Source organism: Aethina tumida, chromosome 5 (genome assembly GCF_024364675.1).
Source record: "Aethina tumida isolate Nest 87 chromosome 5, icAetTumi1.1, whole genome shotgun sequence".
Classification (NCBI taxonomy): domain Eukaryota; kingdom Metazoa; phylum Arthropoda; class Insecta; order Coleoptera; family Nitidulidae; genus Aethina; species Aethina tumida.
Window position 1 is genome coordinate 24,452,523 of NC_065439.1, and position 26,261 is coordinate 24,478,783.

At 27.5% G+C, this 26,261-nt stretch overlaps 1 protein-coding gene across 10 annotated transcripts in view; it reads right to left on the minus strand.

Annotated features, from left to right (window-relative positions):
• Positions 1-26,261, minus strand: part of LOC109597654 (complexin) — a 326,764-nt gene that overhangs the window by 141,142 nt on the left and 159,361 nt on the right. For all 10 annotated transcript variants that reach the window (XM_049967336.1, XM_049967332.1, XM_049967338.1 and 7 more), the window contains one exon: positions 6,490-6,557. In XM_049967336.1, coding sequence (XP_049823293.1) covers positions 6,490-6,544 — 55 coding nt within the window. In that variant the 5' untranslated portion in view covers positions 6,545-6,557. The remainder of the gene's footprint in view (positions 1-6,489; positions 6,558-26,261) is intronic.

A 26,261-nucleotide genomic window follows, 5' to 3' on the forward strand; every position in this document is an offset into this window, starting at 1 on the left:
TTTTTATTGCGTATATAGTATAAAGAATTTTATTTCAAAATTATCTTAATTTTAATCTTTTTGATCTTAAAAAGTCAATTGAAATAAAAAATATTACTTTACATATAATTAAAACCAGGCTTTTTTAAAATTACCAATAACTCACTGAAAATTTATAAAAAGGTACGTATATAACAGAGACAATTGAACTTCAGCCTTTTGTCTCTGCACATGATTAATAATGAACGAACCGTGTATAAATAAAATACAGAAAACGAATATTTTAATTATGATCCAGAAATGATAAAACCCGTCGTAGAAATCAGACCGTAAGGCCATTCATGCAATCCACACAATAAGCGTACGTTCTTTTTTGTTTTACACTCGTACAGCGAAATAAAACCCAGACGAAAAATTTACTTCCCCAACTAACTAACTTGGATTTTGCTCTATTTCGCCTCCAACCGCGATACTTCAGAGCGTATATGTGTATACCATCTTGACAACTTACATTTTCTTTCGGAACAATTCCCTTTGAATAATGTTTCATAAAAGGATTCCGTTTCTGGCGCAAATAAAACTAATTTATTGTTTGAATATATTTTGCGTTGCGGCACGACCGAAATACGGTACAGATGCGGTTTATCTCTTTCGTAGTCGTTTTTCACGTTTGCGTTGCCACGGTGGTGTACTGACCATTAAATTCCGGCCTATTATAACTCGATTGTTTTTATGTAATTGGTATTTTATCTAGCGAGAATGTTATTCGCTGCCAACAGAGATAGGGATAATCTATTTTAGGTCAGTTTTTGTCTGCGCAAGGGGGACGTTCAAATAAATGGAGCGTGGATAGTAAATTTACTAAAATAAATTCGAGTGCTCCATTATTCACTCCAAATGGCAGACGGAGATCCGTCCATTCCAAACGGTACAGTTCATAATCGAAATTTCTTGGTATGCAGCACTCCAATTTTAACGAACCAGTCCCATTTATTTTAATAGTTCAGTAATAATTTTAATTTTAACTATCCGATTAAATAACTGACTTTATAGTGGGCTATTAATTAATTTGTCACTGTCACGTTTGTAGCTATCAACTTTTTGATAATATATTTAATGAATTAATGGATGGAAATAAAATAAATTAACCTGCATTAAAGATAAAAGTATGATTACCATTTTTATCCTGCTATTTCATCTCCATTAAATTCATTATTGACTTGATTTTCAGTCAATCAATAAAGGAATAATGCGAAGCCTGATTACGCTCCGCAAATCAGTAATCAGTCATGAATTAAATAACCTAATTCAACAGTCCCCAAAGTTCCCCATAATCAGATAGCCACAAAAATCAAAGGATCACGAACGACAGCAACTATGAACTTCTACATTAATAATTAATAAAAACACACAGACACACATGCAGACAAAAGTAACGGAGTCGGATTTACAAAACAAATTACGGGGAGTTGATAAAGTTTCGAAAACTCATCGCCATCAAGCCGTTCGCAACTAACAGAACTAATAGGATCTTGTGGCGATGCCATCTTGGATCATGTTACATGGCGCTTTTTACTAATGAACTCGATTCGTCGGTCGTCGGCCAATTAACCGTCCAGACGCCAAACGAATCGGGTCGGATATCTCGAACGAACGGTCTTTCCTTAAGCGGTAATTAGTTTCATTAGTCGTTGTTCTTGGTCGCGCACAATGTGTATTTTGTTAAAGTTTTAGGGTTTTATTAAAGAAAGACACTTCGGCACGAAGTCGTAAAAAAAAGTGACAACGAAAAAGTTGTTCAAATTGTTTGGAATTAAGACGACGACAGAAAATGGAATAAGATCTTGGAAGCAACCAAATTTAAAAGTAATGTTTAACAAGGTGGTTTTGGTTTGAAAAAAATGACGGTTTTTGCTTGAAATTTTTGAGAAAAAAATTTTTTTGTACTATATCTCAATTTTTATTCAAAAAGTTAATCGAAAAGATCATATTTTCAAAAAAAAAAAAAAAAAAAATAAAAATAATCGATAATATTATCAATTTTTGAACAATTTTTATTAAATTTGTGTTTCACATTTTATATCAAAAAATCAATGTTTTTTCATCTATTTTTCAATTTAAAAAAATCAAAATTAATTTTAAAGTTGAATTATATCTATTTTTTTCTAAAAAAAAAGAAAAAAAAAATAGCAACCTAACTTAACCTATTTTTTTCAGAAATTTTTTCAAAAAATTTTCAAAAGGAAATTGTCAATTACGTAGTTTTTTAATTTTTTTGGAACTTAATAAAAAAATATTTATTTATTTTGTGACTTCTCATGTTTTTTTTTTAATTTATTCTATTATTAATTTTCAATAATTTACAAAAAATTTGAGAAAAAAAGTTTTTAATATTTCGTTTTATACAATTTCTATTTTACCATTAACAGATAAGGTTATATTTATTTAAAGTTTAATCAAAGTTTATGAGAAATTCGTTGGTGTTGGTGTTTTTTCTACTTATCATCCATTTTTGGAATTTCAGGCGTCGAAAGTTGCGTACAAATTTAGGCCAATAATTTTGTATTAATTTTAAAAATTAAGTTATTGTTAATTTATTTATATTCTATTTTTAATGAACTTTCTGAAAAAAAAATAGATTAGGCTAGGTTGGGTTTCAATTTTTTTTTTTTTTTTTTGAAAATATTCTACTTTTGATGAAACAATCTTAAAAATTAGTATTGTTTAAATTTAAAATTAATTTTTCTCTATTAAATTTTGATTTTTTAAAAATAGAACATTTTAAAAAATTATCAAAAAATATAGATTTTTTGTTTTTTTTTATGATATAAAAATTGTTAAAATTTCAAAATTTCATAAAAATTGAAAAAATTACGTTACCTTATCTTTTTTTGAAAACATGTTATTTTAGAAAAAAATAGGCAAAAAAATATTTTCATAAAAATTTCAAGCAAAAATCTCAAAAATCAGCATTTTTTTTCAAATTTAAATTTTAAATTAATTTTTCTCTAAGATATATTATTTTTTTTTTTTTTACTCGAACTTATTCTTTAATGCACCGAAGAGCAAAATATTACAAAAAATATATGAAAAAATGTTTATTCGATTTTTTATAGCCAAAAATAGATGGAGTTGCGATTGTAAACAATTATCAAGCTTTTTTGTTAGAGGAACAAATTTTGAGGCAAAAAGCACCTTCAATCTTCTAAGTTAAGGTACCATACATTAAACTTTTTAAATGTGAGTCGATAGATACCTAAAATTAATTAATTCTCTATAACTTAACTTTTTATTTAATGTGAAGAATATTAAAAAATACAATAATAACATAATAAACAATAAACATTTTAATAATTTGCTATAATTGTGGTAACTACTGTACATCTTTATATAAAAATTTAAAGTTTAAAGTTGTGCAAAACATCATTGGAATTGGAAAAATATAAAAAGAGAATATTAAAGTTATCCGATAATCCTCAAAGATGCCAGAGCTTACAACAGATGGAGAAAATTAAGTAAGGACTGATACATCTTAAAAAGAGTATCAAAGATAAGGGTAAGTAATTACTTAGACCTAAAAGTGTCAGTATTGATTCGACCCACATTTTGTACCCATAAGAATTCAATTTGTAACCGATCCCGTTTTACGATGTGAAAATATTCTCCGACCACGTGCCGAAGGAAAATTAGGTTGAAATTGAATGGAAATGCCCTGGGAGGATGACTAACAAGGGCCCCAGGCCTGGGCCTGCACTAAATCGTTCGCCCCCATTTTTTTTCCTTTTCTCGTCTCCTGACCAAGATGTTCTGTGGTGTGTGACCCCCGGGGGTGTTATTGCCCCGCAAATTGCCGATTATCATCCCGAAATTGGGACGTAAATATAGATGGATCGTGCAGGGGTATTTTGATTTTAAAAATCCGCGAATCCGATTGCGAAGGACAAATACGAGTCGTCTAATCAAATGTCCGGATCTATCAGCGGCGGAATCAATTCGGTCTTTGAAGTCGTCCGTAATGGAATTTTATATTTTCTGTAGAAAAGTGATAAAATGAAATTGATTTATTGATTTCGAGATTGTCACAGTTCCATTTCCCACTATAAGTTCAAATCCCAATGGAAGCGAGCACAAGGAGCAAAAAGTAAACGTGCACATCAACATTTTATTTAATTTTAAGATGTTTCTTTTTATATTACTTCTGTCTAACAAATTGAAGCAATACACATATTTTTTTTTAGTTATTTTTAATTTTTTAAGCTTAATTTTTGATTTTAAATTAATAATTTTTATACTAATATTATTTAATTGGTTATTTTTTATTTTTCAAGGTTAATTATTTTTAATATTTAAATCTAAATTAAATATTATTTATATTATTATAAATATAAATTTAAATGAATCATTTTTTTTTTAATTTAATAATTTAAATGTTTTATTATTTTATACATATTTTTTTAAAATTTGTTATTTTACTTCTTTAAATATATGTGTATATTTAATTAATTGAACTTGTTAATAGGTATTTTTTAGTTTTTTGAAAAATTATAAAAATTAGAAAAATCAGAAAAATTATAAAGATCATAAAAATTATAGAAATTACAAAAATTATAAAAATTACAAAATCTATAAAAATTATAAAAATTATAATAATTATAAAAATTATAAAAACTATAAAAATTATAAAAATTATAAAAATTATAAAAATTATAAAAATTGTAAAAATTATAAAAATTATAAAAATTATAAAAATTATAAAAATTATAAAAATTATAAAAATTATAAAAATTATAAAAATTATAAAACTTATTATAAAAATTATAAAAATTATAAAAATTATAAAAATTATAAAAATTATAAAAATTATAAAAATTATAAAAATTATAAAAATTATAAAAATTATAAAAATTATAAAAATTATAAAAATTATAAAAATTATAAAAATTATAAAAATTATAAAAATTATAAAATTTATAAAAATTATAAAAATTACAAAAAATTTATGAAAATTATAAAAATTATAAATAATATAAAAATTGTAATTTTTATGTTACAAAAAATATGAAAATAGCGAAAATTATAAAAATTATTAAAATTATTAAAATTATTAAAATTATTAAAATTATTAAAATTATTAAAATTATTAAAATTATTAAAATTATTAAAATTATTAAAATTATTAAAATTATTAAAATTATTAAGATTATTAAAATTTTAAACTTAACTTAATAGGTTATTTTAGATTTTATGAGTTTAATTTCTTATTATTCTATTTATTTTTCTATATATATTTTTATTCTATTTTATATATATTTTTTGTCTTTTAATTTATTGATTCTATTTAAGTTTAATCCTTAATTTTTCTAATCATTATAATTTTTAATTGTTTTTTACAGTTAATAGCAAAATTTTAAAGCTTAATTTAAAATTCTATATATTTTTGTTGTTGCTAAAAATGTGAGTATTATCTAGAGAATCATTTAATTATAAAATCATTCCATAAAGGAAGAAAAATTTTTCTAAAAATAAATGAACGATGCCAATAAATTCCTTAAGATACAATTTAAAACAATGTTGTTTTAAGCTTGTCTTCTGTTTGGAAATGTTATTTTTAAAAACAATTGAACATGATTTATTCATATCCGAAATTGGCCCAGTTTCTTTAGCTGCTCAGAAACATTATACCGCCGTATAATTTTCAGCCAACGAAAGCTGATAAATCAAAATTGATTTATAGCTTTTGGAAGTGATACGTTTAAAACTTGTCGGCAATGAATTCAAATTTTATTCCCGATGGAGCAATACACAAAACGCGATAAAAAAGTTATACACATTCAGTTTTCATACAATAAATAAAATAAAATCCATTTTATTCATTTATGGAAATATTCTCATTTAAGTGAATCCGCTCCGGAGCGGCAGTTTTTCCCATTTTCAGACGTCGGATTTTTTCTAAATTGATTTAAAACAGAAATTACGAGTCCCCGTCAGGTATTTATATTAAATATAATGCATTGCCGCATTACGGGTTTAAATTCCAGCACGGGGGAATGTGTAATGCATCACTCTAGCAGATTTACGTTGGCCATGTTTTAAAAGCGATAAAATTGTATAACTAAATCTCGGCCTTAGTTTAATGCGAGTAATTCGTGTTCAAGCACTTACGCGAAATTCCGAACGTAAAACTCAACGTTAAATGTTCAGAAACAAACGTATAATATGTTTTTCTTGGCATAGCGTTGTCCCATGGTGTGGGATTTCCAAAGAACCGAGGGGAAAACGGGGCCAACCTTTGACCTACGCCATTTCACAGTGCGTCTATCTGTCTTTGGTTAATATCGCATACATTACGGCGAATGTCACTGTTTCTGGCAGCTTCGGGAAGCTGTTATAATTTCGCACTTTATATTCGCAGCTGCAGAAATAAAAATAAGTGGCGGGTCGTTACGGTGCCTGGATATTACCCATCTAGGAAACTAAATCGTCTACGGTGGGACATGAAGAATTATTTACCTTTAACCGCGTTTAATTTGTTCCCGACCATTTGCTTCGCAACGAACGCCGCCATATTTGTTGATTATCTGAAACAAAAGAAATATATTAGTTCTCGCTGCATCGGGGCATACAACTCACATTAATTCAGTTAAGTTATAATTAAATACTGTAAACGTATTTTATAATATATAAATTATAAATATATTAATATTTTCCCTGTTTTTTGTATTATTAAAAAATATAAATTATTTACTTCTTTGATAAGAGGTTTTAAATTGGATCATCATATATATATATATATATATATATATATATATATTAGAGTGTTTCAGAAAAATCGACAATTTTTGTTTCTTATTTATATCGAAAATCTTGTTGGAAATGGTAAAAAAAATACTCTGAAAATTACAGCTCTTAATATTAATATTAAAAGGTGCCGCATCGTAAATTTTATTTTCCCGTTTAAATAACACGGGAACGGTGTTCTTTTGGATTTTGAAATTTTTTAACTCTCGTTAGAAATAATATTTCAAAATGGTCAAAATAGATTTTTATAGAAAATTTAACGCTCTACAAAAAATGTCTCTTATAGTTTTTTGATATATTCATTTTTTCAAAAGTTATTTAACATTAAAGTTGGATTGATTTAAAATTTTGACATTTTTCTCATTTTCTGAGGCAACCATCAACTTTATACGAAAATTTTATATGACTTTTTTGTAGAGAATTCAACTTCCTATAATTTATCTCCGAAAAAGTTTTTGATATTTTTTACAGATCATAAGTTATCTGCTGAAAACTAAAAATTTTATTAAATAAATGTTGCTGTTTCAAATTAAGAATTTTATTTAAAAAAATAGATTTTTACTGAAAAAAATGATTGTTTATTATAATCAAAGTAGTATATATCCTTACACTAACAAAATTTTACTACAATTTGTCAATTTTTTTCTGTATTCACTGTATAACTAACAATAAGTGTTTCACGAAAAATGAAGAGCAATTACGATACTTATTGCTAGTTATAAGTGAATACAGAAAAATTGTAGCAAAAGTCTGTTAGTGTAACGATATATACTACTTTGATTATAATAAACAATAAATATTTTAGTAAAAATCTATTTATTTAAATAAAATGCTTAATTTTAAACAGTAAAATAACATTTATTGAATAAAATTTTTAGTTTTCAGCACGTAACTTATGATCTGTAAAAAATATCAAAAACTTTTTCGGAGATAAATTATAGAAAATTGAATTCTCTACAAAAAATATCACATAAAATTTTCCCATAAAGTTGATGGTTACGTCAGAAAATGAGAAAAATGTCAAAATTTTAAATCAATCCAATTTTAATGTTAAACAACTTTTGAAAAAATGATTATATCAAAAAACTGTAAGAGACATTTTTTGTAGAGCGTTAAAATTTTCTATAAAAATCTGTTTTGATCATTTTGAAATATTATCTCTAACGAGAGTTAAAAAATTTTAAAATCCAAGAGAACTCCGTTCCTGTGTTATTTAAACGGAAAATTAAAATTTACAATGTGGCACCTCTTAACATTAATATTAAGAGCCGTAACTTTCACAGTATTTTTTTACCATTTCAACAAGATTTTCGATATAAATAAGAAAAATTGTCAATTTTTTGAAACAATCATATATATATTCATTCTTGGGAGACGTCTAAAGGACCATCTTAACCGTCCGGATAACTTAGAGGATGTGGATCATCTCTCAGTATTTGGACCAAAATAAAATTCGAACCTAAATTTTGAGAATGTACAGAAATTGTGAGGCTGTCATTCGTAGTTGAGATAGAAATATCCCATATTAAGGTCAAATTTTTATTTTTATAAACTTTAAATTTTGTTACATTTTATTTTTTTTAGAAAAACAAGATTTTTTGTAACATTTTTAAAAAATACCTATTTTTAAATAAAATTACGATGAGTGTACACGTTTATTTTTCCCGTTTTCAGAAATTACTAATAATCAATCAGTATCACAGTGAATTTTATTAAAATTAAATTTATTATTAAAGTAATTGTGAAGTGAATAATTTTAAAAAATGACAATATATAACAAGAATTTCTAATTCTAAAATGCAGGATTTGATGAAATTACTTTTGAACATTTAATCCGAAGTGACACAGAGATGAAAACATCCCAAATAAAAATGCCCGTGAAAGCGAAAATCATAATAAAACATCACGGCGTCATTTAATTTAATAAATTTCCCAGGCCAATGGAAACTCGCCCCTGCATTTTCAGGGCTCCTTTTTACAACACGTCTCTTGACACAGTTTTTAATTAAATAATGATCGGGCAATTAAAAGATAAATAAAAATGCCTGCAGAGCATTTTAATTATACGCCCTCGTCGTAAAACACAAAGAGAACAAATGCAGGTTTCGACGTCTCATTTGCGCAAAGTAAAATTTCTAAAATCTTACGCTCTGCGTTGAGTGGCTATTAAAAATAATGCACCCAACAAAGTATCGATCCAATGAATATGTAATCACCCCCTTGTTAAACTTTCAAGTGTGAGCTGCGCCAAAAACATCAAATTTGTATAAGATAATTCCGCTGTCAACCCGGACCGCTTCTCGTAAGTTGACTTGTTATCTGTTTTCGCGGAAAATATAGACAGCAGGAGTCGCTCACAGAACAGACAGGCCTAATGTGTTAAGTTGGCGAACTTATATATAAGTTTTATCATGCGATAAAATATAGCGGTTGTTCTGTAAAGCTTTTTACCGAACTTTCCGAAACGGGATCTCAACGCTCAACCGTTTGATGTACACCTTGCGAGGAAAACTTCCCCAAGTCAAATATATATTTTTTACAAATTGTCTTCCGGATGTTTATGCCTCCCCGACGCAAAATCCTGCCACCTAAAGCATTCTATTAATTGTCTGCATTTTAGCAGTTTCACCAGTTTATTCATTACTGATGACCGACGGTTTTTATAACTACAAAACAAGTATGGGGTTAATTAGTATAAATCCAACCGTTTTAATCAACTTAAATTGAAAAGTTTAAATGCTGTAATGGAAAGTTGTGATTACGCTTAAATTATTGTACAATAGCTTCTTGAAATTGTTGATTTTAGTTTTAATTGTGCCGTCTTTAAGCGCATTTTTTGCATTTCTTTAAAGAACTGGAGGGATATTATATAAAAGATTTAAAGGAGATAACTAAGAGTAATATACAAACTGTAAAAAAAAGTCAATCGGAAAACCTATTGTCAGTTTTTTGTTGCTTTTTCTTCATATTTTTATGGTATTTCAAACAAACTTAGTTTCTGTCACAATTTGTTTTATTTAGTAATTTATACTAAATGTTTAACATGCCCAGGGTATGAAAAAGAAATAATTTTAGACAATTGAGTGACTTTGATAGAGGTAAAACAGTGACCAGAAGTAGAAATTTCGTGTAGAAAAAGCTGTTGAACAAAAATGTGAGTATTGTACACTATGTTGGCAGTCATGGAGTGAAGTTGGTAGAAGAGGTAGAGCAAGAAGTTTCGGAAGACCCAGAACTACCACAAAGCCACAAGACCTTCGTCTTAGATTATTGGTTTTAAGGGACAGGATGAGTTCAACTCGGATGATTGCTGATAAAGTCTTTTGGCTTACGAATTTATTGCCGTTATGATGAGTTAATAAGATGAAGACGTAAAGAAAGACTCCTTTTACTGTGGAGAGTAACATTTATAGCAATATGGGTTTAACAATGTGGGGTGTTATTGCTTATGGTAACATGCCACCTTCAGTTTTCATCAGTGCCAATATGACGTATCTGCAATACATAGATGACGTTTTGGAGCCTTATTTTCATCCCTAGATAAGAGGGCTAATTTTTCAGCAAGATAATGCCCGTCCACATATTGCCAGGAATACATTTAACCTCATGGAAGCCTCCCATGTGAATTTACTACCTTGACCATCAAGATCATCAGACTTGTGTGGGATAGGATGGGGCAACACTTAAGAAATTTACTGTGCCCTCCAGGTAAATTTTGAAAAATTAACAATTTATTTTGTTCCAATATTCATTAAATTATGAATAAAAAATTGCGAAAGAAGTTCCGAAGGCAAGAATAGAAAGTAAAATCTGCTTTAGTAATTTTTTATGAAAAACTGTTAAAATAAATAGAAAATTATAAAAAAAACTATTTAATTTAGTATAATATTATTATTATGGGTTCAAAACTAATAAATAAGTTTCACAATAAAAAACTTGGATTAAAAAATATTTTAGTGATTTTTTTTATATTTTTCAATAATTTAATATATAAAAAAGGTAAATTTTGAAAAATTAACAATTTATTTTGTCCCAATATTCATTATATTATTTCAAACAAGCTTAGTTTTTGACACAATTTGTTTTATTTAGTAATTTATACTAAATGTTTAAAATGCCCAAGGTATGAAAAAGAAATAATTTTAGCCAATTAAGCGAGTTTGATAGAGATAAAACAGTGACCAATAGTAGAAATTTTGTGTAGAAAAAGGTTTAGAACAGAAATGTGAGTATTGTACACTATGTTGGCAGTCATAGAGTGAAGTTGGTAGAAGAGGTAGAGCAAGAGGTTCCGGAAGACCCAGAACTACCACAAAGCCACAAGACCTTCGTCTTAGGTTATTGGTTTTAAGGGACAGGATGAGTTCAACTCGGATGATTGCTGATAAAGTCTTTTGGCCTACGAATTTATTGCCGTTATGATGAGTTAATAAGATGAAGACGTAAAGAAAGACATGATCCTCCTTTTACTGTGGAGAGTAACATTCATAGCAATATGAGTGTAACAGTTTGGGGTGCTGTTGCTTATAGTAACATGTCACCTTCAGTTTTCATCAGTGCCAATTTGACGTCTCTGCAATACATAGATGACGTTTTGGAGTCTTATTTTCATCCCTAGATAAGAAGACTAATTTTTCAGCAAGATAATGCCCATCCCCATATTGCCAGGAATACATTTAACCTCATGGAAGCCTCCCATGTGAATTTACTACCTTAACCATCAAGATCATCAGACTTGTGTGGGATAGGATGGGGAACACTTAAGAAATTTACTGTGCCCTCCACGGACTCTTAATGAACTAAGACGTCAGATTCAGTTCCTTGTGGGATAAGATACCATAAGAAAATATCGATAATTTTAAATAAATCTATTATTGTTGAGTTTTTTTGCAGTATAGTTCTAAAAAAGTTCCCCAATTTTATTTACAAAATCTTATAAAATTTGTTTAATAAAAATAGAATATTCAATTTATCTACTTTAAAATGTTCAAACTTCTGAAAAATGTCTTACAAAACTTTTTACGGAGCTTACGCTCAATATTACTAATGACTAAATAAATATACACAATTCATTTCATATACAATGTGCGTTGCTGGCAAAGTTTTTAATTATTGGGAATAAAGTAAATATTCATGAAATATGATTTATCCCCAAAAAGATAATGAACATTTTGTCCGAAATTTAAAAATCATCACGTTCCCTCCGCCGTAAATTCTGATCCTCCCGTTATCGGCATAATCCCCCCATTTCCTGTACGCACATCGGGATTACGGGGCCCCATCTGACAAATTCGATCGGAGTGGATAGATTTCGCGATGTTTTCAATGAAGAAGACGAATCGCCGGCATAAATAACGACGACAAAAGTTTCACGGCAGGAGAAAGTGCGTCTGGTCCTTTAGATGGCGAGATTATGCTATTAGGCGGCATGCATCAATGTCATCCGTTACAACTTCTACATCCCTTGCATTATACATCCGTGGAAAATAATAAAACATTACTCAAAACGCAAAACTCCACGGGAAGTGTGACAAAGCCGGTAATGGAGCGCGATAATAAAATTACTCCCGGATATTTTTATTCCACGAATCACATCTTGAAAGCACAAATAAATCATTTTAAATAAGCTGTGGCATACGGGACGTTTTACTTGCCACGCCACCAATTGAATTCAAACAGAAGCGATCGAAAAAAATGTGTACGATTCACGTTTTTTTGTTGAAACTGATGAATGTAGCTGCACTTTTCAAGCAGATGCGAAACACAAACCGTAAAATCAGCATAAAACTACAATGAATAGATTTTGAATACGATATCAAGACTTTTATGTCCAGTTTGATTGATACGGTTGTTGGAAATTGGAGACGACACATGCGAAAAATGTGTACGAACGGACGATATAAAAACATCGTGCCCTATATGAATGCTGAAAAACTGATTTTTAAGTATTCCTATATATCGATGGTTCTGAATCAGTGCCTTTATTTATGTGTATGTCAATATTTTATGGGACCATTTACTTCTTTCATTTGAGATCTTTATTGAACAAATAAGCATTTTTATATTTATAATCTCTACAGATTGTTTAAAATATATGTCATACATAAACTAATTTTATTTCAGTAAAATTCTAAAGAAAGAAACAATTATCTTTGAAGCACTTAACTATTTTTGCTATCTAATTATAATTTATTGTAGGTAATTAGAATTGATTTAATAATTTTATTTCTTTCAATAGATATTATATTTCATTTATAAATTTTCAAATTAATTTAATTTAAAACTCATATTAACTTTTATATTAAATTACATTTAACTGTAAAACAAGCATTAAATAATATTTGATATTATTAATATTTTCGTTTCTGATTAATTGAAGATTTTATGTATTTGATTTTTTAAGGAACATCTTTATTAATAATTATTTTAGTAGTATAAATAATTATGAAAAACTTATTGTGGACCAAGAATGATGAATCAGAAAATTTATGAATAATATTTGCTCCAAGAGGTATTTTAAAGCAATTTTATGATTTTTTACTTACTCAAATTTAACTTGTATTAACTTTACAAAAATGATCAAGAAAAAACTAAAAATTTTATTTATTAATAGTTCAAAATAGACACTCAAAATATACAAAATAAATATTAATAATTTTGCCTGATTAATAGAAATTTATTTTTATTTTCAATTATCTATTATCAATTTTAATATATAGAGAAATAAAAAAATTAGATAAAATGTAGTTAAGTGGACTATAAAAATTGTGAATCAGTAATCATCTAAAACTATTTCTTCCAAGAGGCATTTTAAAATAATTTTATATTTTTTTGCATTAAATCATGAATAAAAAATTTCGAAATAAGTTTCGAAGTCAAAAATGGAAGGTAAAATCACTTTTAGTAACTGTTTACATATTTTTTTGTGAAAAACTGTTAACAGAAATAGAAAATTATGAAAGAAACTATTTAATTTAGTATAATACTTATAATATTTTGGTTCAAAACTAATAAATATGTTTCACAGTAAAAAACTTGGATTAAAAAATATTTTAATAACATTCTTATACATTTTTTAACTATGTAATATATAAGAAAGCTAAATTTTGATAAATTAACAATTTAATTTGTTCCAATATTCATTAAATTATGAATAAAAAATGAAGTCAAAAATAGAAAATAAAATCTGCTTTAGTAATTTTTTGTAAATTTTTTGTGACAAACTGTTAAAAGAAATAGAAAATTATAAAAAAAACTATTTAATTTAGTATAATATTCCTAAAATTATGGGTTCAAAACTAATAAATAAGTTTCACAGTAAAAAACTTGGATTAAAAAATATATTAGTGATTATTTGAAGTATATATTTGAAAAATTAACAATTTATTTTGTTCCAATATTAATTAAATTATTAATAAAAAATTACGAAAGATGTTCCGAAGTCAAAAATGAAAAGTAAAATCTGTTTTAGTAATTTTTTGTATATTTTTGTGAAAAACTGTTAAAAGAAACAGAAAATTATGAAAAAACTATTTAATTTAGTATAATATTCGTAAAATTATGTGTTCAGAAATAATAAATATGTTTCACAGTAAACAACGCGGATTAAAAAATATTTGAGTGATTTTTTTTTTATATTTTTTAATGATATAATATATAAAATAGTTAAATTTTGAAAAATTAACAATTTATTTTCTTCCAATATTCATTAAATTAAGAATAAAAAATAGCGAAAAAAGTTTCGAAGTCAAAAATGGAAAGTAAAATCTGTTTTAGTAATTTATTGTATATTTTTGTGAAAAACTGTTAAAAGAAACAGAAAATTATGAAAAAAACTATTTAATTTAGTATAGTATTCGTAAAATTATGGGTTCAGAACTAATAAATATGTTTCACAGTAAACAATTTGGATTAAAATATATATTAGTATTTTCTTTTATATTTTTCAACAATGTAATATATAATTTTTCAAATTAAATTTGTTTATGAGTTAATAAGCTATAGTTATAGCTTTACAAAAATAATCAAGAAAAAACAAATAATTTTTATTTATTTACAGTTGAAAATAAAAACACCAGACGGAAAATAACAATATTTTTGTCAAGATTAATAGAATTTTATTTTGTTTTTCAAACTTTAATATTATCAATTATAACATATAGAAGAATAAATAATTAAATAAATTATAAGTGGACTAAAAAGGGTGAATCAGAATTCAATTTTTCCAAGAGGTATTTTAAATCAATTTTATTATTTTTCATTTACACGCCAGATTTACATTACAATTTAAAATAATTATTAGCTCAACAAAAATAACTTTATTTTTGGCTCAAAATGAAAAATTTAAAAATTAATTTGTCTGACAACAACACAAAATTAACATATACGAAATTGTATATAAATAACGTAAATTACGCAAGTTAAGCCGAAAAACAACCGAGAAAATAGTCTGGCCAACTTTCGCCGTTACGCAAATAAAACCCCAACGTTCCAACCCCGGTTCCGTTTTGCGGAACACGACTCGGCATTCCGTCGAACTGCCGCGGCGGCATTTGGGTCGGAAAAATCGCGGAAAAGCGGAACGCGGCCCCACACTCGGCGCCGCATGCCGCCCTCAAAACAATAGGCCGACGACGTCGACGTCACGGCGCCCTCTCATGTGCACGACCCCATTTTGCCGGGGACTTTATCTGGGGGAAACGTTGAAAAATTATTTCGACTTTTTGCCGTTTTTTTGCGACGTGCCCGCCTGTTAATTCGACTACTGTGGGTTTTACATTTTAAGCTTAACTAATTGAAATGTAATTCTAATGGAAAACCAATTCGTTCGCAACGCTGGAGATGTTCGATTCAATATTCGTATGTGCATATTGTTCGCATGTTTTGTAATAAACTGTACCACGTTATTAAAGTGGAAGATATTTTCGTAATTGATACGGCTCAAACGAATTGCCTGGGTCGATTTAAATGCAAATCGCCTTTTTAAAAACCCAGAAATAACAACGGAGTTTTTATTTGCCGTGCAATAAAAGTAACAAACGGGAGAACACACTTATCAGATTATTCACAAAATATACCGAGATGATAAACTTTAAACAAAAGCGGGGCTCATGCTAAATCAGTTCGTTATTTGAATACATTTGTAGGCAGTAAGCGAAGCTGTACGTTTTATCTTGAAACTTTTCGAATTTGTGGACCCACATTTTTAAATTTGTTTACCTATTTATGCCTCGTCTTTCAGTTAATTCAGTCTGCGTTCATACACAATAATTATTAACTACTGCTTTCTTTTAATTTTCTGAAAATTTACACCAATCCCCATTTCGAAGTAGGGCGTTGTCAAACACCAAGTTAAGGAACTCAATTTTGGCGATAAATTAAAAATAAATCCGCGGATTATTATTACATCAGAACGTGATGCCAAAAGTGGAACTGGAGAGAGGGTGGAGACAAAACGCGCCTACTAAAACAAACAAACTTAATTAAGTCAAAAATCTCACTTTTAATTAAGTATTGAATAATGAATTATAAAGATGCCATAATTACTCGGTGCTCTCAGCAACAAAAGGTTGAACGAGCCCGAAAATTAAAACACAACATGGAGTTTCTTGTAGATGCCAACGCAGAACTGGTTAATATTATTCGAGCTGCAAAAACACTTTGTGAATAATCAAACTGTAAACTGTCTTCGGGGCAAAAAACGAAACTTCAATGAGCTTTCGACGTGTCGGACAAAAACATGGATTGCTGCGAAGTTAAACGTAACGGTGTCGACCGTAAAATCACCGAAAAATACCCGAGAGGCCGAGATTATAAACTGTGTCGGGTAAAATAGCCGGAGTTATGCAGCGACAGGATAACAGATGCGGAGACGTTGCCTTTCCGGGGAATCCGTACGACGCCTGGCATGCAGAATCGCAACCGGCAGATGTATTTTAATGCGGCACGCAGCCATTCTAACACGATTCACGCTATTAAGCATTCGCATTTTGCACGGCGCATTAAAAACGTAACGCTTGCCGAACGAAGATGCCGCCGGGGAACTGGAACTGGTGCTGATAAAGACGATTAGCCATCAGATGTTATCTGGTTATTTGTGCGAAAGTAAGTTTACGGGATTGTTGGTTTTTATGTTATTGAAAATATGCGTCTCATACAAACAACACTAACAGAATAATAGAGATAAATCATAAGTAACTATTACAAGAAATATTCTTAGTTTATATTATCTGTAATATAAAAAATGTCCTACTGAAAAAAGTTAAATATTACTGAAATATAGAATGAGAGTTTGTTTGTAAATATCCTCTACACAAAAAATTTTAAATATAACTAAGTATATAATGACAGAGTTTAAAATATGTACATAAAATTAACTCAAAAACTTTTTGTGTTTTAATAATATAACTATAAATTTAGAACATTTGTTCAAAGACTAAAACAAGAAGAAATTATTAGTTTATATTACCTATAATAAGAATAAATTTACTCTACTTAACAAAAATTAAATATGGCAAAGTATAGAATGAGAGAGTTTAAAATATATACATAAAATTAACTCAAAATCTTCTAGTATTTTAATAATGCAACTGTACTTTTAAATTATTTGTTTAAAAACTAAACTAGTCCAAAATTATTAGTGTATATTATCTATAATAAAAATAAATGTCTTCTACTCAACAAAGAAAAAAAATAATTAAGTTTAGAACGTAAGAGTTTAAAATATACACAAAAAAGTAACTCAAAAGCTTCTAGTGTTTTTTTAATGCAACTGTAAATTTTCAACATTTGTTCAAAGATTAAAACGAAGGGAAATTGTTATTTTATGTTACCGATAAAAAGAACAAATGTCCTCTACTAAAAAAAATCAAGTTTTTTTACTATTAATGGTTTATTAATACAATTCTAAATATAAATTATTTTTTCAGAAAGACTGAAATAATTTAAAAAAAAAATCTAAACAGTTATTATATACAATAATTTAAATATTGTTAATTCAGCTTTTTTATGATTTTCTCAGATAAATAATTTTTGTGGATACTTTTCTTTATTTTATTTTATTTACCTCACAATTAAAATGTACATAATTTTATTGGTTTTCTTGGGAGCCTAAGATTTATTTTTTTAAAATTCAATTATGCGTACAAAAACTATCGACAAATATTTATCTAAAGCTGTATCAAATAAAATTTAAATAAAAATATATACACGCCCCTTGATTTCGAAAGTGCTTAGACTCACCTTTATTGAAAAAAAGACAAAGGCAGAAAAGTCAAAGATTTAGAACCGATTAACAAGTATTAATGTGATTGTCCAAATAAAATAATTATAACTAAGTATAAAAAGTCAAAGTTTAAAATATGCTCGTAAAAGTAACTCAAAAGCTTCTAGTGATTTATTAATGCAACTGTAAATTTAAAACATTTGTTCAAAGATTAAAACAAGGGGAAATTGTTATTTTATGTTATCGACAAAAAGAACAAATGTCCTCATTAAAAAAATTAAATTTAAGTTTTTTTTTCTATTAGTGTTTTATTAATACAATTCTAAATTAAAATTATTTTTTCAGAAAGACTGAAATAATATTGAAAAAAGAATTTAAATAATTATTATATACAATAACTTATATATTGTTAATTCTGCTTTTTTATGATTTCCTCGGATAAATAATTTTTGAGGATACATTTCATTATTTTATTTTATTTACCTCACAATTAAAATATACATCATTTTTATAGTTTTTTTATGAGCCTAAGATTTAATTTTTAAAATTCAATTATGCGTACAAAAACTATCGACAAATATTTATCTAAAGCTGTATCAAATAAAAATTAAGTAAAAATAGATACACGCCCCTTGATTTCGTAAGTGCTTAGACTCATCTTTATTGAAAAAAAGACAAAGGCAGAAAGGTTAAAGATTTAGAATCCAATAACAAGTATTAATGTAATTGTCCAAATAAATATATTATAAATAATGCTTTATATATATATATATATATATATATATATATATATATATATATATAAACACGAATCAATGAAATTGGCTACTCTAAAAGTTTTTGAAGGCATCAATAAAAAATTTAAGAGGTAATTAAAAGAAGGAAAATGAAAACCAGGTAAGAAATGAAAGATTATAGTTATAAAAATTTTGAAAAAACTAAATATTTTTGCAACTGGATTGATGATTATATTATAATTAAAATTTGTTATGAATAAAATACAAAATAATCACTAAATTAAACGAAATTATTGCAATATATTTGATCATTTGATTGAATAAAATAAGCAAAAAAAGGATTGAGTTTCTCAGAAATAGAAAAAATTCACGTTAAATTAACCAGAAAAGATTTTTTTTGAGATGCAATATAATAATGAAAATGCAAATGGTGTAAATAACAAATTAGTATAGAGTTGAGTTTATTTACTAGAGAGTGAGGGCACTTCACTCTAATAATTCATGGTTCTAATGCCTCGTTAACTATTTCAATATTCAAGCTTTGGAAGTAACAATTATCATGCTGACCTTTTAGAGCATTGTCAAAACTTTAATCCTGAATATTAATAGACTTTATTATAATTACAAAACAATCAGGGGCTGAATAATGTTGACATCTAAAAAGATTAATTGATTAATGTCATTAAATTTATAAAACTACTATCAAAAACCAATTACTGACAATTTACTATTTATAAAAGAAATATTCAGTACTTTGTGGAGCAAAACAAGAAATTGAAACGAGATACATATTAACCGGGTTCGCTTTTGTAAGACGTCTTCAATAGTAGTTTGACGTCTGCAATATGGAACAAATTGCTAAAATGTAAACTTTTAATTATCCTTTAATAACTCGTAATATCAAAGTCGCTTTAAGGAAATTGCATTCGTATTGTTGGCTATAATTGTACCTTAGAATCTTCATGTTGGAACAACGCCAGCAGTTCGTGGAAAGGAGGTCACAGCGTGCAATTAAATCGAAATTATTTTGTTGCGTTTCCAAATTATAAATCGATTCGTTGTCGAACAATTGCCTTCATCCGTACTGGTAACATATTTGCAAGCAGACTTACAAATTGCTAATAGTTTTGCACTAGTGTGAAACGACGAAGCCAATTCTTTCACAGCAGAATGTTGCGGTGAACATTAATAGTTTTATGGTGCAATAAAAAGGACGTATACTTTTATACTGAGCTGCATTTGGCTGCCGCAGAAAATTATCCATCTCGTCCACAACAATAAGCCTGTGAATTAGTATCATCGTCGCACACAATGTACGAATCACGAATCTAATTATTAATCCGGGGATGGTTGACATCGGTCGTCGATAAGTGGCTTCGGGACCGAATCAAAAGTTGCGCAACGTAAAAATGACAAATCGGCCTCCATCACGGGGCAACGTGACAAATCATTTTCGTTTAAAACTTGTGTCCCATTTATCTTTCCTATAACATTCCCAATAACTATAATTCACAGACGGATCGACCCATTTCCAGGAGTGTCGTGCGATGCACGTGGTGGGATCGAAATAAATCATTTGAAAGAATATTGCCCCAATCTACTTTATGTTGATAATTTATTCGACGCACGATTAAAACGGTTTTCGTTTGGAACATATTGATGCGAGTCCTTTGAAGCGGATAATTTGAATTGTCTGGATTAAATGGATTTTAAAATGTTTTCAGTATGTTTTATTTATTATTACATAAATATTTCTGTAGTTCTAGACGGTCGGTATTTCAAAGGTCATGAGACAATAAATATACCGAATCGGCCCCAGAAAGAGATCGGGCTCATAATTTCAGGGGATCTTAGTACTAATAAGATACTTCGATAGTGCGAGTTTCAGGTCTTTATCTATAACCGTTTCTGAGTAAATCGAAAAATACTGAAAATTAGGAAAAATTAATTTTCTCAGCGCTGTGTGAATCGATTGATCTAGATGCCGGATATGTTTTGGGGGACGATGGTAGCTTTTCGGAAAAAAAATGAGAGCTATATCGGTTCACAAGGACCTTAAAAAAAATGAGTTTATTTTCTTATTTTCAATTTTTAACCATCTTACGATTACGACACAATTATGAAACTATTTTTTTTGAATTCCTCGTCCAATTTCCGATGAATATATGAGCTTCTGGAATTTTTAAAAACGTTACGCCATATTAAAACAAATAAAATCCATTTTTTTGCTCAAAAATCGGGTTTTTTAATAATTTTACTCTTGAACTGATATGATACGGAACTTATTTGATTACTGAGCTGTGAACACAACAGAAAAAATTAGATACACTCATATCAAAATATTTTTTTTTTATTTAATTTACTTAATTACTATTATAAACTTTATTAATCACAGTAATAATAAAATCAGTATACATTACTATTGTATCGATATTAATTAATTTAACGACCATAAGATGGAACTGTAATTCAAAACAGGTAACACTGTTTTTTTTTCTTTATGAAAACTCACCATCTGTAGATAACCTTAAAATTATTGACTATTGACATTTCAAAGAAGTATTAAGTAAGTATTTTTATCTATATTTAATAATTAAAATTTAATATTTGCTTTATTAAAAAAAGAATTTTCATTCCGAATGAGACTAGTCGTCATTAAATATCGATGTCATCTAATTTTTTCTGTAGTTTTCACTAGCTCAGTAATCAAGCAAGTTCCGTATCATATCAGTTCAAGAGTAAAATTATTAAAAAACCCGATTTTTGAGCAAAAAAATGTATTTTTTTTTTTTTTTCAATATGGCGTACCGTTTTTAAAAATTCCAAAAGCTCATATATTCACCGGAAATTTCACGAAGAATTAAAGAAAAATAGTTTCATAATTTTGTCGTAATTGTAAGATGGTTAAAAATTGAAATTAAGAAAATAAACTCATTTTTTTTAAGGTCCTTCGGAACCGATATAGCTCTATTTTTTTTCCGAAAAGCTACCATCGTCCCCCAAAACATATCCGGCATCTAGATCAATCGATTCACACAGCGCTGAGAAAATTAATTTTTCCTAATTTTTAGTATTCTTCGATTTACTCAGAAACGGTCATAGATAAAGACCTGAAACTCGCACTATCGATGTATCTTATTAGTACTTAGATTCCCTGAAATTATGAGCCCGATCTCTTTCTGGGGCCGATTTGGTATGTTTATCGACTCATGGCCTTTATGTTACTTTTTATATATTTAATAGACATAAATAACACTTCATTTTATTTAAAACGGTAGATTCGTGACCATACTAGACCAGGTCAGAGTAGAAATCGTGCTGCAATTCTTGCTCAATATCCCTTTTTGAGACTTAGCTTTGAGACAATGGTTTATGACTACAAGAAGTTTACAGTTTCAGTTAGAAAACGTAGAACAGGTTCGAATAAGTATTGAAATTGGTCGACAACGACTTAGGGAAGATGATTTGCAACCCCATTTTGACGGCCAAATGAAAGATATGCTTAATATAATTTTGGGGGCGGCTTAATTATGGTGTGAAGAAGCATTTTTTTAACAGCACGTACCGACTTGGTGGTGATAAATAACGGAAACCTTAATGCCGAGGCATTCTGATTTTCGAAATAATTAAAATTATTCGCTTGAAAACACGATCGATGTACGTTAAAATGACATTTTGGCTTGCAAAATGGGTGGTTCAGCTCCGCAACCGACATAGATGCATTAGTACTTCTTTCGAACGGTCAAACTGGGTAATGGCAGAATGCACGATCCTAACATACTTTGGTTTCGCCGGTGACATTTAATAAATGACCCGAATTTGCCACACTCTAGTTACTCTTAAGCCCGTCCGGGGTTTGCCCACGGTTCCTACGACGATTTATTCTAGTTTGCAACTCGGAGCGTAAATAACATTCTTTCGTGACCGGTCTTATATGATGGTTCACGTAATTAAAATATTTATCGCTCACCCATGAGATGCCGCCGCATTCGTTACAATAATTACCCACTTTATTAAATTAATTTATTGCGCAATCTTGTAAAAGTAAATCAGTTTGTTCACGGACGTGGAATATATTCGAATCAAATTTCGTGAATTTATCGGCAAAATTAATTATATTTATTTCATTGTTTCCGCAATTAAATTTACGCGCCCGTTTAATTTGTTTAATAAATTACGTTTCGATCGGGAACAACTGACTTTGTTGTTGTTTAAATATCATTTTTAAAATGCATCATTCAGTCCGACTGTATTTTATACAACTCGTTAAAGTTTATTAATGAGCAAAATCGACATTGGTTTGTTATTTTTACTGCGTCAATGCTCCGATTTTAATTTGTGTTTTTAGGGACTGAACAATGTAACTGAATTATGGATTTATTTATTTTATTTCATTCAAATGTTCCGCAAATTTGGAAGCGAAAATTGAAATATGAATTAGGAATTTAAAGTCCATTTGGTAGTTTTAAATGAAAAATGATCATTTACAAGTCGATTACCAAAATGAAATTTGATGGTAAATAACGCTTGGATAAAAAATTATTTTTTTGTTTGTTTTGGAAAATAAAATAATAAATAGGTTTAAAAAATATAATATTACTATATATGTATTATACACGTTCCAACATTTACAAATTAGATAATATAAATTAGAAATTTACAATTAATATATATGACACAAAGGTAATAACATTATTTTTTTTTAATGATAAGATTTGTGGAATATTATTTAAGAACTATTACTATATGAAACATATTCTAAATGACCAGTAATTTATTTATTTATACCCATTTATAATTATTACAGTATTATTCGATTAAATAAAGTTTTTGTTAAATTAATTATTAATCTACATTATTCATTAGTTATACGTTTATATTTTAAAATGACAAACAAAAAATTATGTATTAATTATGTTTATTAATTGAGGAATAGGAAAAAAACCTTCTATTAAATTTGAATGGTCTTATTTATTATCTTATTTTAAAAACTAAATTAGCTCTTTATATTTGTATTCATATTTCTAATGAAAAAAGTGAATAATTCGTATTACCTATTAAAACTACACTGTTAAAACCAACATTTTAGAATAATGATAATAAAAAAACATGTTTAATAAATTTTTATTAATATTGATAATATTTTATCCAGAAAAATAAAAGTTAGGGTATAATTTCAATTAATTAATTCTCCTGTAATATATATTAATTTATATTTAATTTATTTAATGACTGTTTCAACATTTTTAATAAAAAAATTTAGTTTTAAAATACACAAACAATATACGAAAAAGTTAAAAAGTAAATATTAATAATGTTATATAAAAGTTTTTTATATTCACAAAAAATATGAGTTGTTGAAATAAAATGGAATTATTCATTGTGTCTAAAGTAGACAAATATTTGAGATTATAGAAATTTTTATAGTTTGCTTAGTTTTATTTTACGTTTATGATTTAATATTTTAGAAGAATTAAGTTTATTCTTAAAAATAAGTACGTGTAACGGTTGTAAATTTAGATAAAGCAGCACATAAATGAATATGTTCTTAAAGTGGCCGTAAACCTTTAACGATATTTATTAATTTTAATCTTTTATTATGATACAGGTTATTTATAAAACGTGGTTGTAAATTTTAAACAACATAAAACTAAGAACTTCATATATATCATATTTAATCCATATTTAATTACTTTTTTTTAATGAAATTAATATTATTATTACATGGAATACAATATAATAATAAATTATATTTTAAAAAAGTAATTTCAAGCTAATTTTGTTTCTAAAGTAAAATTTATAAAAATAACAATTTTAGTTTCTATTTAATTTTTTATTATTTTTAAATATTAACCACAATTTAAAGGGTGATAATAATAATAATAAATAATTATATTATTTTTTTAATTTATTTAGTTATTATTAATTTTTTAGTTTAATTTTTTTTGTTTTAAATTTCTAAAATAATTATTTTAATTTGTTTCTAAATTTAATTAGATATTTTTAAAATTTTATTTAAATTGTTAATTTTGTTTTTTTATATTTATATTACTAATTTTAATTTTTTATATTTAATTTCTAAAATAATTATTTTATTTTTTTAATTTATTTAGTTATTATTAATTTTTAGCTTAATTTTTTTTTATTTTAAATTTCTAAAATAATTATTTTAATTTGTTTTTAAATTTAATTAGATATTTTTAAAATTTTATTTGAATTGTTAATTTTGTTTTTTTATATTTATATTGCTAATTTTATTTTTTTTTATTTAAAGTTTTAATTTTTAAAGTTATATTTCCCATTTTATTTTTTTATATTTAATTTAATAATTTATTTTTTTACGGTTGTATTTTAAATTTACATGATTTTAATTTTTATACTAAATTTATTAAAGTATATAAAAACTAAATTACAATAATTTTTTCAATACAATTTTTAAAATAATTAATAAATTTTAATTAAGACAAATTTTAGTAGTAGATTTTAATCACCATTCATTTTATTTTTTCAGTAAGATACTAAAAATTAATTAATTTATTTAATCACTATTTGTTTTGATATTTTTAAAAATCTAAATATACACAAATAATATACGGAAAAGCTTTAAAGTAAATGTTAGTAAAGCAGTATCAAAGCTCAATTTAATTTCTCCATCGACTTTGTCTCCTTTTAACAGACGCAAAATTAAATTCAATTCCATTTATGCGACGGCAGAGAGGAGACCCAAAAGAAAATTTTAATATCAAAAACGATCAGTCGAATCGAAACAAATTGAAATTATAAAAACATCCGACGTATCGAAGAATTTAATTTGTGGCGGTGCGACGGTTTTGTTCGTTTTCGATTTGTTTCGGCCATCTTTTACGATTTGTTTCGGCTTCTGTCTTTCCTCATTTTCCTGCTCTTTATTGTCACCTTTACGTCCGTTATTACCGGCGTCTCCATCAATATTTTTACGACCCCGTAACAATAGCAATTTCCCCCACGGTCCGTCTGTATCACGATTACGACGTGCATCGCTTTGATGCATACTCCGGGTTCAAATAATTCACATAACTCGGTGCTAATTGGGAGGGCCCGCCCGATATCAATTACAAACGCCGGAACTCCGCGGGCCGGCGGCCCATTGTGCGAAAGTTTGCGTTCGTCGGGTACCAAAGGCCAATTCGCCGACAATGTCTGGGATGCGGGGGCCGTTCGGCACCGAAATTATCGCGATTATATTACGACTTTATTACGATCGAAATGGAATACGGACGCATTTTATAGTATCCGGGGCACGTTAAACGAACACTTATCCCGGGACGTATTAAAGAAAGCCCTAATTGCCGTGATGGCATTAGGCTCTGAAGTTTTATTAATGGTTATATTTGCCTCTGCGCTTAATGGGCCGCCGGTAATGCGGTTTTTATAATATCATTAAAACTCGGAACTGTTTTTCGTACTTATTTGTTGCAGTCTAGGAAATACAACCCGTAAATTAATGAGTGCGGGCAGATTTAATGTAAAGTGGTCCGAGACAT